The sequence below is a fragment of the Parambassis ranga genome, chromosome 24 (genome assembly GCF_900634625.1).
Source record: "Parambassis ranga chromosome 24, fParRan2.1, whole genome shotgun sequence".
NCBI classification, from domain to species: Eukaryota; Metazoa; Chordata; class Actinopteri; family Ambassidae; genus Parambassis; species Parambassis ranga.
Window position 1 is genome coordinate 7,440,160 of NC_041043.1, and position 18,777 is coordinate 7,458,936.

The 18,777-nt window shown below is 41.9% G+C and overlaps 2 protein-coding genes across 5 annotated transcripts; one reads left to right on the forward strand and one right to left on the reverse strand.

Annotated features, from left to right (window-relative positions):
- Positions 1–164: 164 nt before the first annotated feature.
- On the forward strand, positions 165–11,589 carry znf410 (zinc finger protein 410). 2 transcript variants are annotated; one of them, XM_028397188.1, is made up of 12 exons: positions 165–259; positions 585–667; positions 746–797; positions 911–1,088; positions 2,104–2,289; positions 2,838–3,059; positions 5,183–5,339; positions 7,001–7,182; positions 7,681–7,770; positions 7,906–8,025; positions 9,022–9,141; positions 10,520–11,589. In XM_028397188.1, exons 3-12 carry the CDS (start codon positions 765–767, stop codon positions 10,618–10,620), a joined length of 1,389 nt encoding a protein of 462 aa, XP_028252989.1. In that variant the 5' UTR covers positions 165–259; positions 585–667; positions 746–764; the 3' UTR covers positions 10,621–11,589. The 2 variants fall into 2 exon arrangements, with proteins under 2 accessions (XP_028252989.1, XP_028252990.1); XM_028397189.1 differs by having other exon boundaries at positions 911–1,040.
- On the reverse strand, positions 11,337–18,772 carry entpd5b (ectonucleoside triphosphate diphosphohydrolase 5b). 3 transcript variants are annotated; one of them, XM_028397192.1, is made up of 15 exons: positions 18,715–18,736; positions 18,142–18,270; positions 16,592–16,812; positions 16,105–16,184; positions 15,686–15,829; positions 15,087–15,162; positions 14,605–14,640; positions 14,253–14,341; positions 14,096–14,178; positions 13,812–13,873; positions 13,385–13,486; positions 12,422–12,565; positions 12,066–12,122; positions 11,841–11,956; positions 11,337–11,507 (listed from the first exon to the last, which is right to left on the reverse strand). In XM_028397192.1, exons 3-15 carry the CDS (start codon positions 16,803–16,805, stop codon positions 11,424–11,426), a joined length of 1,287 nt encoding a protein of 428 aa, XP_028252993.1. In that variant the 5' UTR covers positions 16,806–16,812; positions 18,142–18,270; positions 18,715–18,736; the 3' UTR covers positions 11,337–11,423. The 3 variants fall into 3 exon arrangements, with proteins under 3 accessions (XP_028252993.1, XP_028252992.1, XP_028252991.1); XM_028397191.1 differs by having other exon boundaries at positions 18,120–18,270; positions 18,715–18,731; XM_028397190.1 differs by lacking the exon at positions 18,142–18,270 and having other exon boundaries at positions 18,715–18,772.
- Between the last annotated feature and the right edge of the window lie 5 nt (positions 18,773–18,777).

Genomic DNA, 18,777 nt, shown 5'->3' on the forward strand with positions numbered 1-18,777 from the left:
ATTTATATCCTGTGGATAAAATAATATCATTTTACCAAAGTCATAACAAGCGTTTGACATTTTTTTGTCTGTAGTTACAATTCACAGTTTTGACCACTGGGTGGCGTCAATGATACAGAATCGCGTTGCGGAAAACGCGGAAGTGCTTTAAAACATTGTTCCATCTGAGATTCCGTAGAACAAACCTGCTACTCTGTTTTGAGACAATCATACAGCTAACTTACTCTCACACCGTATCACAATAAACGACGAATGCATGGTAAAGTAATTAGCTTCTTGTTACGTGAGATTTATTACGCTTAAATGCACGCACAGTGTTTTGTTAGCGGCCGTTTAAACAGCGGACAGCTATGATTTAGGAATACTAGCCCCGGTGGCTAGTTTTCTAAAGCTAACCCTGCTAGCTAAACATCTAGACAGCCTGCCGTTTGCCTGCTTCATCAAAAAACAGTTTGGTGTGACGCGGTGCGGTCGAGTGTTTTCTACATTGTTCGGCCAGCTAGTGTTGGTGTGTAGTTGTGTGACCCTTTGTGTGTCACTGTCGAGATGTTCATGCGTCAGTTTTGTTCTGATGTTAACCGCAGATCTCGTGCGATGGCTCAAAGATGACCATTAGCAGCATCTGATGACCGACAGAGAAGCTCACATTTAGAAGGTCAACTTTGAGGTGTGCATCTCTTTGATTAACCAGAAGAAACCAATGTTGGTGCGTTTGATGGCTGAGTGTTGTGTTTTTACTCAACAGGTTCCACACAGGGTGACCCATGCTTTCTGATGAGCTTGACTCCAAACCTGAGGTAATGTGATCTTTGCTTTCTATGCTCCATCTTAAAGAGACTGAGTCCGACATGTACATTAAACAACAAGCTGAATACTATGACTGTAGTGTCCTCTCTGTGTCCCCTCTCAGCTGCTGGTGCAGTTTGTGCAGAACGCGTCCATCCCGTTGGTGCAGGGTCTGGAGGACTCAGAGTCCAAACACTGCCTGCCTCTGCTGGCTCCAGCTGAGAGGTCTCTGTGCAGCCCGCTGGAGCTCACAGGTCAGCAGACCTTCACTGCTGTGCTGTGCAACGCAGGCCACAGGAGTGGTAACACAAAACTCACTTTTTTTAAGGTTTATGTTCTGTGAAACACAACAAAACTGATCTTAGCTTCGTATTATGATGAACTGGCTCAACCACTGCACCTGTCTTCAGACCTTTCAACTTTCTGTGGTCCCCTCACTAATGGGAACGCCTCACTTGTGGCTCCACAGCTCTTGCTGAGGAGTTTATAATCACCTGGCCTTCTCTTACTGGCCTATTTATTAGCCATCCAGCTACTAGTTCAGCATGACAGCACTCATTTACTGTCATCATTTCCTCCTTCTCTGTGCACCTCCTTGAATGCGTCACTCCAAGGCTCTGTGTATGTTTTTGTCAGCAGACTGTGATGAATTTAACAAAAGGTGCATTGGATTAAAATGACTTATTCCACCTTTAAATATATAAGTGATTATAGAGTCATGTAATACATGTAAGGTTTGAGTTTAAATGTTTTCAATGCAAATAGAGTTTATGTGAGTTTTTCCTCAGCATTTTCAATTAGGAGATGTTTCACACCGTCTCATTGTTAGATCTGCACCAGTGTTCTTATTCTTCTTACCTTGTACTATGTAGATTAGACAAGCCTCAGCATAGAGTGCAGTGGAAAACCCCTCAGAAAAGCTCAACACTCGCTAAAGATGACACACTGTGTTCTTTAATTTTGGCTGTTTTCATTTTTTTTATCCTTTTTTTGTAAAAAGAAGACTGAACTAATAAAAAAATGGATGTATTTATGTGTTGAGGGCTCACATATAAGCAACCCAGATATGTTTATACTCACTGTTTCATGCATCCTTGACGCCCCGCGAATACACAGAATAACTTTATTTGTCACACAAATTTACACCTATTTTGAGCTGTGGCATGTTCATGTTTGTTAGTCCACATGCAGCCCATTACATCAAGTCAGCACAGTACCACATCCTGCCAACAGTCTGATTATTTATAGAATTACTTCTCAGATAGTGAGTGTGATTAGTTCAGCACAAAAACTAATAGACCCTGGTTTTGCTTTCAGATGCAGGCCTGAGCCATGAACCTGAGAGTTCTCCCTCCCTGTCAGAGTTTGGAGGTGTGTCAGACCAAAGCACGTTAGTGGTCCAGACCCACTCTCACCCACGGGCCTCGCCGAGTCCGCCGCCCATTCTCCATGACTTGCAGCAGTCAGACAGTACTTCCTACGTCCTGCTGAACCTTGCGAAAGGTAAACCAACACTAATCTTACTTTTTTGTGTTCTGGTTGTGTCCCTGTGTCCTTAGTGTCTGCACCATGTTACAGATGGTTAGATGGATGTCTTTGTGATGTCCACATCTCTATAACTCTTAATGATCGTCTTAAAATAGAATTGATAGATAATCAGTAAAAAAAGCAAGCTCCAAGTGGAAGATAAAAAGCCTCCATTGGATTTTGTGTCTGTACATTTGTCTCACACGTCTCTGTACTCTACACAGAGCACTAAGAAGAAATGGGGTGACACATTTTCATAAAGAAACTGAATTATTTTGGCTAGAAGAAATAGTCTTTGGCAGGTTCATCAGCACTTGGCTGGACAGCCAAAGAATGAATTTAGGTCTCTTGACATGTACCTTTCTTAGTGGCGTGCTGTGATCTGTCTGTGCCTCAGTCTGTAGATGTGAAGGGGAGAAAAGAATTAGAACATCTAAGATACATGTTGGATTTTTTGGCCATGTCTATTGGCAAGCATTGTCTCAGCCTTTCAGAATAAAGGTCTGCCTTTTCTTCCCTCTCAGGCATCACCGCCTCCTCAGAGTCCCTGATCTTCGCCGCAGATGGCACAGGGGACGATGATGATGAGGGGGTCTCATCGGGGGACTACGGAATAGACGGCAGTGCTCCGTGGTATCTTCGCGTGCAGGAGCTGGCTCATGACAGCCTGATTGCTGCCACACGGGCGCAACTTGCAAGAGATGCCAAGGCCAGCCAGGATGCCAGAGCCACAAGTGTCAGCAACGGTAAGGTCACTTTGACTTTTAACAGAAAATGTTTGTAAAGGTCTTTGAAAGTAACATCAAACAGATTCTATGTTAGATGTAAGATAAAGTCCACTATCTGTGATGTAATTTCAAGTTTGAGAATCAGATTAGAAAATAGGACGAAATCCAGCCTGTGTACAAGAAGCAGTGCATGTTTCTGGGAAGATCAGCTGGTCTACTTGCAGCAGGCATCAAAGGCAGAAAAGAAGAGAAATGAGGTCAGCGATGAGATGAAAATGTTGTGTAATTAGCACCGACTAAATCTGTGTTCAACACTTCTCATCAGAAGTCTCTAAATCAAAATTAATTTGTAACTTTGTCCAGATAGATTTACAAGGCTGGAGGCAAATACCAAGTTAAGCTGTAAATGTCATTTTATTGTGAGGTATTGATCATCATACAGGCTTGTATTTAGTAATATGTCCAGTGTACGCCAAAGCAGCAGCAGCAGCAGCAGAGGAGGATTAAAGCCATTAGGAAATGCTATATTATTGATGATGATTGATTATAAAACATTTCTCTTTGCTTTATTGTCAAAGTTACCGTAGGTTGAGCTGGTTGGTTAAGATACCTGATACCAGCAGCCTGTTAACTTAGCATAAACAGTAGAAATAGGTGAAACGGCTCAGTTTCCAAGACAAAACAAACCCCCTACATATAATGTAATGACATATATAATGCATTATTATAATGGCATTTTAAAAGGGTGTTCTGTGCGTGCTTCTTGGCTTGGACCTGTAGCTTCCTGGAATCTTTGCTGGTTGCCTGGCAACTGAACACAGTCAAGAAATAGTCTGATGGTTATTAACCAAAACTTGTGAATGTATATTGAGTAACAGCAATTATACTAAAGCAATGTAATAGGTATTGAGAAAATTCCTAGTCAGGTGATAAGAGTTCACCGTAACACTGGTTGCTGTTCTAGCCTAACATCTTACAGACAGATACAATGTTAAGCTCTCATTTCAAACTTGTGTAATGTCAAAATCTGTCAGAGATATGAGAAAACCCCAGCACATATTGAAGTGTTAGCTGTGCTGACACGAGCTGTTAATGTTGAAATGGTATGTTGCGTTCTGCTTATCTGACAGCAAAGCCTCAGACTTTCTTCCCCTGTAGCGTGATGTTGACCCACACCAGGAGTCAGAACTACTTCTGACTCCTCCACAGGCTGCCTGCTAAGATAAAAAATTCACCCATTACATTCAAGGCACTACTTTGACTTCTAGCTACATCTGTGATCTTTGAACCCCCATCTGAGTCAAATTGCAGCTGGAGGTCCTGGTTGAAGTAGCGATATGGGAGTTTAGGAAGTTTTTCTTCATCCTGCTCCAGGTTTGTTTTCTCCCATCGGAGCGTGGATGTACAGGCTCTAGATCTGCAGAGGTGCAACAGAAGTCTGTTCAGTGTTTTTGCGGTTTGTTTTACAGCTTTTGATTAAAAAGGGTATCAGTGTCTTTAGTGCTATACAAGTGGTAGAAAAGCCTCCTTTACTGGTGCATTATTTTCCCACAGTTCTTTTCTTTGTACAGTATCCAATACTGTTTTCTTGGCTGACCTCATTTCATCATGTAGCCTGGTTTGAGTTCAGATGGACTTCAGATGGTAGCCCAGGTGTTTGTCTTTGATCTCTTTAAATTTCCTGCTAGCTTTGTGGAAACAGTTTCAAAGGAGGAGGGCAGGTGGAGCAGGATTAGGATACTGAAATCTAAAGTAACCTTTAAATGGGCATGCATGCTTAAAACGATGCAGGGTTAAAACTCCCCTCTCTGCCACAATAATGGCTGACCTCCTGCTAAGTTGCATTAGATGAGACAAGCTTCCTTCAGCAGTGGGGTATCAGTTATAGAGGCATTACTGCTGGCACGCCACAAGCTAAATTGGACCTGTTAGAACTGTTCAAAGCAGGGAGCCTGGTCAGGTTAAAAGGCAGTGATTGCATTCAGCTCTGGGTTGTTTTCTTTTGGCTGCAGTTGTTCGGCAGGTCTCAGTCAGTACCAGATGATTAGCTTTTATAGAGTCGGGCTCCAGAGGCTGGCCACCTGGCACTCCTGGATTGTTTTCTGCGAAGCTCTGCTCACTTTCTCTCACCGGTTGCCTAGGTGACCACACACACAGTTTTACAGCAGACGGGGACAAGCGAGAGGCGTCTCGCAGCAGCCGCCCCCTCACCAAGCAGATCCTGCGCTGCTCGTTCGAGGGATGCTGCAGGACGTTTACTTGGCCGGCTCATCTGAAGTACCACCTTAAAACACACAGGTGACACAAACACACACACACACAGAGCAGTGGAAGTTAATGGAATCATGCAGCGGTCCCAGCAAAATGCTGTTGCCAAGCGGTGCAACTACTGACTCACATGGAAAACTGGAAAATAATAATCGAAGCTTGCAGGCGGACAACCTTTATGACAGACTTGAATGATCCTACCAGTGAAAGCAACACAGATATTTAAAGTCATACAATGCATCACTGAGAACTGCTGCATGAAAATTATATAGCCTGCAAACTCACACTGCAAACACATACACCCATTAAGTACACAGAAAAAAACAAAAAACATTTGTCCTTTTTTTCCAAGCTTTTAAATCATTCACTTTAAAAACTTTAAATAGTATTTAAATACCAGACTGAATGTTTGTAGTCTGCCACCTCAAGTTATAAAACAAAGAAACAGAAATGCGAGGTACAGCCTGTTTAATACAAATAATTACATTCCTAACATGTGTCTCATACCAGACTTGTGCTAATAATTTTCCTTTGAGCAAGACGCTGTATCACTTCAGCCTTCAGGGTGGCTATGTATGTAGATCAGGATGGATTTTGGGGGTTTCTGATGTGATGGATTCATAATTTAAAAACAGTTAAAAGATAGACTGTTCAAAAAACTGATCACATCTTCAGTGTTTGCGTTACAGGAGCTCTGTTAAGCTGGATCCATACTCCGCGAGACAAAGACATTTTTCCCCCCTGCAGACGTTACGCCCACAAAATGACGTCATTTTTTGTCTCTGACCGCCCGCTGATCCGCACTTTTGTGCACAGGGTCCGGGCCGAACTTTGTCTTTCAAGGCTGTGCGGCAACCATGCTGTGATTGGTCGGAATTTATTGTGGGCGTGATGAAAGTGGAGAAGCGCAAGAGCCTCTCCAGGTATATAGGTAGGTGTATAAACAGCACTGATTCAGCAGATTTAGATAAGACCATACTGGTTTGCATGATGAGCAATAAAAGAAAGAAAGAAAGGCAAGTCAGGGTGATTTGTCACCAATAACTCCAGACAGCCGTTCACACATACCAGATGGTGACTGTTATTACCATTCTATATACTCCTACATACCCGGGCATAATAGGCTCGTTAACAATGTCTGTATATCTTTGCTATTGTTACTTTTAATGTCGCATCTTCACAGCTCATCACCGGACAGTTTGAAGTATCGCAGGCATATTGGAACACAGTAGATGTGCAAATGTGGTCATAAAGGCACAAACACTGAATCTTTGCTATTGTTACTTTTAATGTCGCATTTTCACAACTCATCGCCGGACATCTCACGCTGTTGCAGGCCCCCTCTCTGTATAATGCCCTCTTGCCATGGCACACGTCCTTGTGGTGTGTTAAAAAACTCAGTAAAGTCTTTCCTTATAGTTTAGTGGGCGGGCCGTATGAGGAGTTCTGCACACACGCGTCTCGCGGAGTATGGTACCTCAGTGCGGAAAAGACCTTTTTTTTGTATCTCTTACCACCCGTGGAGCGCGTTCTCCGCTCTTTGTCTCGCGGAGTATGGATCCAGCTTTAACATCAGTGTAGGAGATCTATTTCTGGTCCCTCTGGCTGACCTTATGGGGGCTGTTGCAAATGAATTGTGTGCAGAGGAATCACAGAGGTTCGTGTATTTGATTTTTATCTCTGGCTCCCAGGAATGACCGAATGTTCAGGTGCGGTGCAGAGGGCTGTGGGAAGAGTTTCTACGTGCTGCAGAGGCTGCAGGTTCACATGAGGACTCACAACGGCGAGAAGCCCTTCACCTGCAAAGAGAAGAACTGTGGCAAGAAATTCACCACTGCTGGAAACCTGAAGAACCACAGACGCATACACACAGGTGGGCAGCAGGAGATACCTGTGAATAAAAACCCAAACATGCTGGAAGCAATAACTGACTTAGACCATTTGACTCTTGCTCGTTTAATGCTTCCCTGGTGCAGCCAGGGTAGGAGATTTGAAGAGTCAGCAACATTGGCGCCTCTATTTCTCTGCTGCAATCAGTACCACGGCTCTGTCATATTTTATTTAGTGTGACATTAAGATTTTTGATGGCCTGCTCCACTTTTGGCTTCTTCTGCCAGGGTGTGAGTTGTTGGAGCAGCTACACCATAAAGTGTTTACATTTTGCTCACGGGGCTGGATGAACAGCTTTCTAAGAGCTAAGCCTGCTGCATCACCTGGTGCGTTGTATGTTTGGTAGTGTTCCGGGCCATTCACTACAACACTTTGAACACATCTAAAAACTTTTAGTGCAAAAAGAAAGAGTTTAATTAGATCTTTGTATTGTGGAGGTAAACAATATGTATGTGTGTGTGTGGTGGGTGTCTGCTTTCAGGAGAGAAGCCTTTTCTGTGCGAAGCAGATGGTTGTGGGCGATCCTTTGCAGAGTATTCCAGTCTACGGAAACACATGCTCGTACATTCTGGTGAGTGGGACAGAGTTTACAGCTGCACAGCGGAGCACTTTTGAGTAATTAGTGTGCTACAGATAATGCATATCATTAAGAGATGGCTTCCTTTATGGTTTCAGGAGGGATCTCTAACTCTTTGTGTTTCCGCAGGTGAAAAGCCTCATGTGTGTGGCATCTGCGGGAAGACTTTCTCTCAGTCCGGCAGTAGAAACGTCCACATGAGGAAGAGGCACGGAGAGGAGGGACTCGGTACCGAAGGCAGAGAGACAGGTCTTTTACTCACACACACACACACCTACCTGTGTGGTAGGTGGATATGCTAATCCCTTGGCTGTGGTGCTTAAAGCAGCCCATACATTTTAAAATGTGCATAGAGATGCCGTTGGTTTAAGTTACATTTAGGAATATTAGCTGAATTATTAATGACAGTAAAAAATTTATCATTCAGATTTTTTTTGTTTCTTCGGGGTCTGTAGCTGAATTGTTTGAAAAAGCAAAGGCTGCACAACTCTGCTGCAGAACTAGGCCTGTTAGGCTTCCTGTGATGGGGTCATACTTTTCAGTAATAGCTAAGTGAAAATGGCACAGTAGCTCAAATTCATGTCTTCAAGCTCCTCTTACTTCATTCAAATGAAGTTTTGTGATCACATTACTGAGATAAACAAGTGGATACTTGAGGAAATCTCTCACTGCAGCTGAGGGACGTTCACTCCCGTCCTCATTCGCAGCATCACTTTCTAGTTATCAGATTAAAAGTGCCCTTCAAGAGCTCTTTACATTCCAGCATCTGGACTAATTGCACCAAATAAGCTCAAATCCATTTTTAGAATGAAAAATTATGAGAGCAGACAGCACATTTGCCTCCCTGTCACATTTCTGTAGCAGTAGGGAAGCACCGCAGCTGAATCACCACAGAGGAAACGCTGCCAAGGCTCTAATTATAAACAGCAGATTTATTCGGGTCAGCCTCCCCAAAGAGGCTGGTCTTTTGTAGAAGCGGAGCAAAGGAAGATGCAGTTGCACAACACACTGGTAGTTTCTGTGTTATTTATACATTACAGTGAGTGCATTAATTAATAATTGGCTGTGTTGGAACAACGACAAGAAGAAGCAAGAAAAGCAGCAATGGTCAAAAGGTAGCCTAGAAAGTGAGTCATGAGCAGATGTCCATTCACATATATGTAACACCAGACCTATAAAGACTGTGGATTCATATAATTGTCACACCTCCTATTTATGTGCAAACTTTGTCTTTGCAACTGACAGGAGAGGCTCTGACACAAAGCAGCCTGCTGGAGGCAGACGGTGAAAATGGAGACAGTATGGTCACCATGACAACAACCGTGGAACCCATGAATCTTCATCATGCCATGCTGAGATCACCAGGTAGGCGTTTAAATGTGTATGACAGGATACATAACACATAGAGGGTGGCCAGAATGACAATGCAACAGGCCTGCAGCAAACACTCATAATATTCTGTTAATGTCAGAGGTTCTGAGTCAACTTGTTACTAATGTCCTGTTTTAGTCGATGTGTGTCCGTTCTTTGCAAACTACTTTTAGTCGTTGCTTAAACACAGCTTGTACTTCATGTACCAGTTAAAATTCTAGGTTTCTGGAGTTAATGCTAACTTAATAGTAAAGAGTAAGATCTCAAGAATCTTTCCTACACAAGAGAACCACATATTAAAATGTATTTCTTACAGTGTCAGTGACACAGATAATACCTGGTCTGCTCATTGTGGTCTGACAGCTACATTTAGAGCAATGAGAGCATCCACAGACAAATTAGAGCACACTGCAGAACGTTTTTCAAAATTGTGGCTGCTTCCTGTGAGCATATAAGGAATTATGTATTAATATAGTTGTTTACTTCTGGGTTCAATTTGCTCAGGGGTAGGTTGTCTGTATAGTAATCAATGTTATGCTGTGTTGCCTTGATTTTATATTCATGGATATTACATGACCTGGATCAATGAGAATCTTCACAGACATAAATCTGCAGGCTCACCTTGAAGTTAAGCACATTCCCTGTGCATGCTAAACCCTGAGGTTGTGCATCGCCCCTGAGGCTGTTCAGGTGGAACTGACCACAGTGTGGTGCTCTGAGGATTAGATTCTCACCGTTATGCAGGGTCCTGTGGTCCTGATGGCTTCATTTTGTCCAGCTTAGTGGGGTGAAGGAGGTCAGAATCTCAGGGTGCTGTTCAGACGAAAGTGTAGACTGCAGAGAGCAACAGTTCCTTTACTCTTTCTCTGATCAGTTCAGAGTAGTGAGTAGGGGTGGAGCGGTTTGGTTTGTGTCACAACTTTAGGTTCGGTTTACCATGATGAGGTTTTTTCAGCATAAAATAAATAGCCTGCTTATCCAACATTTACCATATTTAAGAATCAGTTATTACATTGCGTTGCTGCTGTTGCCCCTCTGAAGTGCTCCAGTGTTGCCAACTCCTCAGTAAGAAACGTGTGCGTGAGAGCAACAGTGGTGAGGAAAAACTCCCTTTTAACAGGAAGAAACCATGAGCAGGACCCGGCTCCTAAGGGAAGAGTCACCAGAGAAAGTTGCTAGATGTGTCACTAGTCAAGAAAGATTTGGGAAGTTGCCAAAACTCCTAACCATGCCAGTGGCAAAAAAATGCCTCCTTGCATTACTTGATGTGCATGCCCTGAACCGTGACACTTGCACCCAACAGTTCAGACCATTTCCCTCTACTATTCTATACTATTTCCCTTTACTATTGTGTTTGCTTTCTCCTATTCAGGGTCTGCAGACTCTGTGGTAGTTCTCTCTCAGCCACATGAACTGGTGACCATGACAACGGAAGGCCATACATATGGAGAAGACGTGGTTGCTCTGCTCTAGTCTGCCATTAGGACAAAACATCACACTGCCTATTTCAGCAGCATTGGACTGACAGTCACAGTGGACTAAACTTTGACATCTCTTTGTAAAAAGAATTCATCACAGATTCTAACCCTTGTAGATATTTGTAATTAGTAACCAATGACGGTTTTATTTTGACAAGTGTGAAATGGCAAAGTTTGTACAAATGTTTTTTTGCTCACATTTTTGAAAACGATTGCTCCAAAGAAATACTAAGACGGGTTTTAAAAGTTAATGTATACTATAATGACCATGCATTGTTATGTGCATTATCATTGTAAACATGTCTGAAAGTGAAGTGTTGGTTGCTAATGAAAGATGAGTACCCAGGAGTACTAATGGATGGTCTGTCAACTTTAAATGTACTAAACATGTGTATACCCTCATAATCCTCATTACTAATAACAGAACACTTCACATTAAAGATGGCTAAGCACAGTATTGTTGCATGTAAACACTGGTTTTGCACAGCATTACCAGCCTAACAAGCCGTCACATTTATATGCCCGAGTCGAATTTCAAATTGTGCATCCAGCAATGCAGAGAGCTGCGTTAACTGATTGTGACACTGGTAACATATTTCATCCAGCATCCAGTGCTTCATATTGCTAATTTATGATTCAATATATTAACACTTGTGAATGATTGCTTTAGACCTGCCCTTATGAAACAAACAGATGTCTGGGACTGACTGATAAGGTAGTAAACATTACTTGTATTTGTTAGTGAGCACCACTTGAATGGACATGTTATCATCGTCGCCATCTGTTCTTCGCTTCTCCTCAGTGGATCTTCAGGTTGTGGAAATACTCCAACATAGCGCCCAGAGCCCAGCTAGCCTCCACGTTGTTCACTTTCTTGGTCAGCTAGGTAAAGGGGGAAAAAAAAGTCACCGATATTACTTTTGTATTTACTGAAATAAAATAAAAGTAATAGAGCTTTTGTGTAGAATTGCTTCTCATTCATGTTTAATAACACAGGGAGAAGGTATTGTGCTTGCTAGGAAGGACATTTAAACAAAACACTAATATCATGTGTCGCTTATGTAAGAGCTGGTAAAGTGGTGACATCTCTTGTTAACCTAACAAAGCTTTATAGTGCTGGTTCATGAGTGAGCTACCCAACTTGAAACAATAGCTTCTACCTTGTTTATTAGGCCTATTAACCCTGCTGAGTTTGTTGTGCAATCACTGCCTCACCTGTAGCATGGTCCTGTCCTTGAAGCCAAACCCATCCTTGAGCAGACAAGTGATGTAGGTCATGTCCATACACAGGAAAGGATTGGTGGGAGGGTACTTGGCCATCTTATTGCACACTGAGCAGAGAAAAGGTAAGTCATGTCTGTTAGGTTCGATAGTCTGCCATCTGTATTCTGATACGACAATGAGAGCAAGATTACAGATACAATCTTTTGCCCATCTCACCCTCTTTGGCCCTCTTCTTGAAGTCCCTGACCTCCAACATCCCTCCTTGGACGTCATCTGTCACAGGAGGGAGACCGGGGTCATTTACTCACATGTGAAATGCCATAGCGTTCATGACGAGCAGATCTACATGCACATTTCCATAATGCTAATAACAGAGCGTGTGGGCTTTCAGCTTTGAGTGGCAGAGGATAGTAATTTCTGTAATACGTATACACCTAAATCTCATCAAATCCCCTGAGACCAGTCCAGATGACTCACAATCTCATGCCTCTGTCTAGCATTGAACTGGTTAATAACACCCTGCTGGGTCTGTATAATTATATAAGGAGTGAACAGGTGGTGTGTGCACTAACCGATAAGCCCTGCATCCACTGCTCTGTCAAAGTAGTAGGAGAATGCATAGAAAACATTGGTGTCTTCAAGTTCATAGGGCTGATGAATAATCCCCTTCACCACCTTAAGTACTTCCTGATAACATAGCTTGTATCCTGCATCACCTGGGGAGGAAAACAGAAACAGCAGTGTAAGTTGAATACTGTCTTGAAACAAAGGCTTGAAAATACTGACAATGTTTAAGACACAAATGTGCAAATGTAAATTGGTCTGATTAAAATGTCACTGGACAGAACTGGACAGACCGACAGCCGATCGCAGCAATACATCGTTCTCACTGGTGATAGACCACACCAGAAGAAACCACGGACACTGGTGATAGATGGCAACAATATTTACATGAGTGTTTATTTAAATAGTATTGATTATATCAGAAGTAGAATGAAACAAGAAGGAGAAGGACATTAGGACATTAGTTACGTAAGATTATGACTAATTGGCACAGGAGATTCTCCTTCAGAGCCATTCAGAGTCCTGAGGTCAGGCTGCAGGCAGATCTGCTGCTGCTCATTGGATGTGTGGAATCATAACAGCAGTCTTGTGACACGTGACATCAGTAACAGTTACAGGAAAAATTATAAAAACTGGCAACATATCTAGTATTTTAAACCTTTGTATTAAAAACATAAAACCGCCAGAATTGAAATTTTCTCTCAATGGTCTGTGCTACACACTAGACCTGCTCACATTAGATGAATTGAGGTGAAGTCTAAATTAGAGAATGGCCAAACAAACAGGTGTACTGGCCGATCAAATGAACTGACTTGCCTGGTTTACCGGTTTTAAAATTTAAAAATTTAAATGTTTTTTTCCTTTTACTAAATATCAAAGATGAAAATCGCGATCTTAAAGTTGTTCCCAACCAACAGTTTCTTTGGGTTAAGCCTATTCATAACATGTATTTAAAATAAATGGGATCATACCATCTGGGTGTCCGCTCACTTGATAGGTCACTCCTCCAAAGCTCCATTCATCCCTGAACTTCTTGGGCAGGCAGGAACTTTTAAAAACCTGCCATTCCAGCCCTGTGAGAGTACAGACACTGGTTCAAAAGCATCACACAAGGTCACCATGGTCTGCCTCAAGAACTTGGACATAACACAATTTTCTCTTAAGCCCTTTGGTGATTCGTCTCAGGGTATCACTTGAATTGTTTGAAGTACATCTCACATACAACATCTTTCTTTTGTTTCTTTTTGTTACCTATATCTCTCTGACTGGAAGAAAACAAAAAGCCCTACGAGAGAACTGACTCACTATTGTGTGTCAGGACCCTTCAGTGACATACAATGCAAACACTGACCTGCAACTAATAACAATAGAGCACCTTCACATCTACAAGCACAGTACCTTCTGCTCCCAATGCATCCAGAGCGGCCAGCCGTGCTGCCATTAGTCCATTTCCAAGATAACTGGGTGAAGTAAAAAAAAAAAAAAAAAAAAAAAAAAAAAAAAAAAACAACACACAGGAACAGGCATCAGCAGCCAAACACATGGGGTCTGCCTATTATTCCCCTATTAATGACTAAATACATTTTACAGGTTTTTCTCATTAAAACATATCTAAGTGATGTTGTAAATGGAGCACTGGTAACACACTGTTAAACTATATTTTATGAAATTAACCATGTTACCTGTATGTGTACAATTCAAATGTTGAGTTGAAGAAGTCAAATCTCGCCACATAATCAGCCACAGGAACGTTTTCAATGGTTTCCTGCAGTGGAATATGTAGACATTAACCACTTCAGGGGTTACTTCATAGAGAAATCCACCAAACAGTCAACTGACCCTCAGTTTTGGCAGGAAAGTGATCTGTGTGGATCCTCCTCCCAAATCCAATATCCCCACTGTCTTCTTGCTTTGTGCTTTCAGGTGACCTGAAAATGTTTCCAGCAGCCACAACGCAAAGAAGCTGATCAGTTACAGCAGAGATGCTATCTTCAAAAGAAGCACACGCACACGCCAGCAGTATAAAACCTCAGCATGCAGCCTGATAAAGATCCGAGCAAATAATTTACAGCTGCACATAATAATGCACCATGACATGTTCAGACACCAAGTTAAGATTATATTTACAGAAAACTGATGTATCATAGGACAATATTCCATTTTTATGTTGCATGTAGTTTGCAGTCTTTACCTGTCAGAAAGTTCAAAGATACCCAGGCCAGAATTCCTACATCGATGAAATCAAACAAAAAAAATTATTCAGGTGGAACACAAGTTAATTTTAGAAGAGCTGACAACGATTTCAGCGTACACACACACACACGAGTGAAAGCTATAATTCTATACACACATTTAAAAATGCTGACAAATCAGTAACACCATGGCACAACAGACAATAACTATTTTAACAACATAATCACTACATTTAAAATCAAAACAGCTTAGTGGTGAAAAGCTACTTCACTTCTTTAAGTGTCATCATAAAAGACGCCTATAATCTACTGCAATAAAGTTAAGTCTCCTAAATAAACAGGGACTCCTTGCAGAAACTGCACAGCACACTAAAAGTAGGGCAGACAGATGCCACCTACAAAGTACTGCAGACAGGACATGACTGGCTGTGATAACTGACGAATGTGTTGCTTGTCAGGACACAGGGTGGGCAGACGTTACCTTCATTTGTGCCGTTCATTATGCTGACGCTGTTGTCTGGGACCAAAAAAGGAGACTCATCAAACACATGCTGAACCTGAGGAGAGCAAAGAAGAAGAGGAGGCAGAGAGATTGGATGAGAGAGAGGGAGAGAAAGAAGACGTACGGGGAGAATGAGAGCACAGGGGAGTCAAAGAAAGCAGCACTGAAACGGCCTTAATTTTATCTACTGTAATGGTAGCTCATCCAGAGGTGCCCTCCGCTTGAAGGGATTAATTAATTTCCTCAGGGGGATTAATAAAGTATCATTTATCTTGGAAGGTGCCCCATGGCTATCCATTACTATCTTATCCCCTCCACAAGAGCCTAAGCTCACAGCACTCTGATAACAGTACTTTCCCCCTCTTGTCTCTGAACTTCCTGCCATAGAACTGAAATGTTCTGTTCTTTCCAGCCTGCTGCTTCACTGGATAAGAGCTTTTATTATTTATTTTTAAGAAAGTGAAAGACAACCTAGTGCCTAATAACTGCACTGAGATTAAAAACTGCACTTTACAGTATCTTGGCATGGTGTAAACAGTAGATCTTAATCATCTCTCAGTATCAGTGCTCTTTCTTACCACAGTGAGAAGAGCCTGAGCTTTCTCTGCAGCCAGCAGACGCAGTCCCGCTGTGGCTTTGAGGACCAGTGGTGTTCTCTTCCACTCCAGACGAGGCACTGTCTTTTTTGCCACCTTCAACAACACCCTCACGGTCTGTCCAGCCTGTAAAGATGGTGACAATTGTTACCATCCAACAGCACTGCACAGAATGGCCTTTTGGCAACAGGGTGACTGGTCAGAGTTGTAAAAACACTTCAAGAGTTGCTGCTTGTATCTTTCTTGTTTGTCATTTTGCTTTTCTCACTTCCCACTTACTTTTATTCCCGCAGAGGAGAGAGAGAGGTTACTGGCAGTGTTTCTGAATACAGTGTAGAGCCAGCAGACATTTCTTTCATGTCAATATAATTGATTAGATTTGACAATAACAACAAACTCACCATTTCAGGGTAGTCGGCATATGCTGACAAACCAGGCTTTACGGAATGGAACATCTCATTGTCCAAAACCGGCAGCTCGGCTAGAAGATACAAGATCCACCCACATCAAATATGTAGCAGCTATTAAAGGCATTAAGAAGTCTAAATCTGCTTAGCATACATATGCAGAATATATCCCCCTTTCAAGATGAGGCATGGTGACTTGAATCTGACAAAATAGGATTACTGCAAAAATAGTAAATGAAGTCAAGTGTAACATACAGTATGTCCCCTCAAGTGAGAATTTACAGCGCTATGAGAACACAGCCTGGCTAAGTATAGGTATGCAATATGCAACAGTCACTTCTAGTCAATCAATATCTGCTAGTCAACTGCAAAGGGACTGAAGTTGCTGTAAATACACGGACCTCTATCAATTTTACAGACAATTTACACATTACATCACACACTGAGAAAGAAAAGCTTACACAAATCTACCCAGTGTTACCTGAGTCACTGTGGATGAAGGTGTAGACATGAATTCGTGTCCCTGTGCTCCCTGCATCGAACATCACAGCGTAGAAGATGCGGCTGTGGTTGGCTGGGCGGCTCAGGCTGGGAAGAATCCTGGAAAAATCCAGGAAAGAGGTCCAGACTTGGGCTTGGCTCAGCTGTGCAACAGTGAGCAGGACCAGGAGGAGAAGCGGCACGGTGGGTTTCATCTTCAATCTGGAAGATCAGGAAAACCACAGGTCTTCTTGGTACACTTCTTGGTGTACTGCTAATATTCACCTGACAAAAGTTGACCTGCTGCTCACACAATTGCTGAGTAGTATTAGTAAATGTTGTAAGCAACAGAACAGTGTAACGTACACCCTTGTATCAGACCACTCCCTGTCAAGACTGTTCAACCAACCACAAGGTCATATCCCAAAATCAGACTCTTCACCTCCTTTGTCATCTCCCATATTAAATTTAGAGCACATCACAATTTCATCATGTTGCTAAAAGATTTTCATCTTCAAGTTCAACCAATACATGACGACAAATGCAAGCCACACTCTTAGAGAATCATGAAATCTTAAAAGCCCCCTACTGAGACACTGTCAGACTGACTACACAGAAATTTAAGAGACTAAGACTATTTAACTTAGTAAATGTCATTGCTTGTGAATTCAAATTTAAGCTGTGAATTTCACACATTCAAATTGTACTTTGGAGAGAAACAAGTGACGAAGAGGGAATCTATAGCAAGACTTTACAGTTACTTATCCTAAATGTTAGGCAAGCTAAGTGGACTCCATAAAAAAATGATGTCTCCACAAGGTTTTTACATGTGTACATGTTTCAACGGGCGCATGCTCATCTACATAAACTACAAAGCCTACAGATGGAACTGTAGCCAAATGCTCTTGGAATAAAAACGTAATCAAAACTTGCATTTTGATGACATGACTGTGGGCTAATAATGTTAATAATAAATATTATTTTAAACACCTTTTGCTTGTTTTAACATTATGACATAATTAGACTCCCTTGCTGGACACAGGTAACTGTCTACATCCCGAAGCTTGTGTTGTAGAACCAGCCCATGCAGTGCTAGATGTACGATGGATAAACTTTAAACTATTATCAATTTCAAAATCATGATGCCAACGCAGCCTAAAAAGTATTTGTGCTGTAACTAAAATGGATATTGTAATTTCTACAAAAATTGTCATTTTAAAAGGGGTTTTGTGAGATTTTGTTGGACTAAACTTTATAGAGGGAAATTAAGTTTCCAGCAGCTTATACAGAACTCAAACTAAATATATCAAAAATATAAATAGAATGAAGTAGGAATGAAATAAAATATTTATATAATAAAATGCACATGTATAATTATAATATTTGTTTATATTATTATTTGTGTTCGGCATAGTTTAGGATGCTTTAGGATGATTTTTCAGTGGCACCCAAACGTGACTTTGAATGAATATGGCGGCTTAGCAACCAATATAATCACATTTTTACTGTAGCATTTTACAGAAAGAAACCTGAAAAGCGTCGCATAAATACTAGAGCGTGTAGAATGTATGGTGGCTCCGTCCCATGAAGTGTCAGTAATCCACGGCAGCAGAGCCACAGGTGCACTCGGTTCATTCTTCCCTTAGTGGAATGCAGCCAGCGTGTAAAACAGCTGAGCACCTGTACTGAGACAAAGTGAGGTTTATCTGCTTTGAAACTGTTTGATACACAGTTCGTTCATCTAGAAAGCAAACTCGGGCTCAGAAGCCAGTCGTTTAGGCGACACACAGCTTTACAAACTGCTCTTTGAGTTTAGTACAGCTTTCTCCAGTCAAAACAGCACACGCTACATTAGGTAATCACAATAACATTCACAGCAGCTAAAGTTCACTTTGTTTTCGGTTGGTTAGCCTCTCGCTAGCTGACCTGACTAAAACTAAATTAGCGCTGCTAAGCTAGCCGGTGAAGTTTAACACGCTAACGTTGGGTCTCTTGTCTCCGCGTGTTACTGTATGGTTCACAGACAAAGTTAAAATTCAGGGACAGAGCTCATTGATCACACAGAACCGACTAAATCCACCAGAACAGTCAAGTTAACGAAGCCTCATCTTAAAACGGACTCACCATGATGTCCCCGGTTAGCAGCACTCTTCTCGCAGCTGACTGCCAGTGACGTCATCGAACAGT

What these genes read in the sequence shown, in the direction of transcription:
- znf410 (XM_028397188.1), top strand. Translation starts at nt 765, where the DNA reads ATGCTTTCTGATGAGCTTGACTCCAAACCTGAG. An exon ending in AGCTTGACTCCAAACCTGAG is followed by an intron (nt 798 to 910) that starts GTAATGTGATCT and finishes GTCCCCTCTCAG; the next exon opens with CTGCTGGTGCAGTTTGTGCA. An exon ending in CAACGCAGGCCACAGGAGTG is followed by an intron (nt 1,089 to 2,103) that starts GTAACACAAAAC and finishes TTTTGCTTTCAG; the next exon opens with ATGCAGGCCTGAGCCATGAA.
- entpd5b (XM_028397190.1), bottom strand. Translation starts at nt 16,805, where the DNA reads ATGAAACCCACCGTGCCGCTTCTCCTCCTGGTCCTGCTCACTGTTGCA. An exon ending in AGTGGATGCAGGGCTTATCG is followed by an intron (nt 12,123 to 12,421) that starts GTTAGTGCACAC and finishes CTCCTGTGACAG; the next exon opens with ATGACGTCCAAGGAGGGATG. An exon ending in CAAGAAGAGGGCCAAAGAGG is followed by an intron (nt 11,957 to 12,065) that starts GTGAGATGGGCA and finishes TTCTCTGCTCAG; the next exon opens with TGTGCAATAAGATGGCCAAG.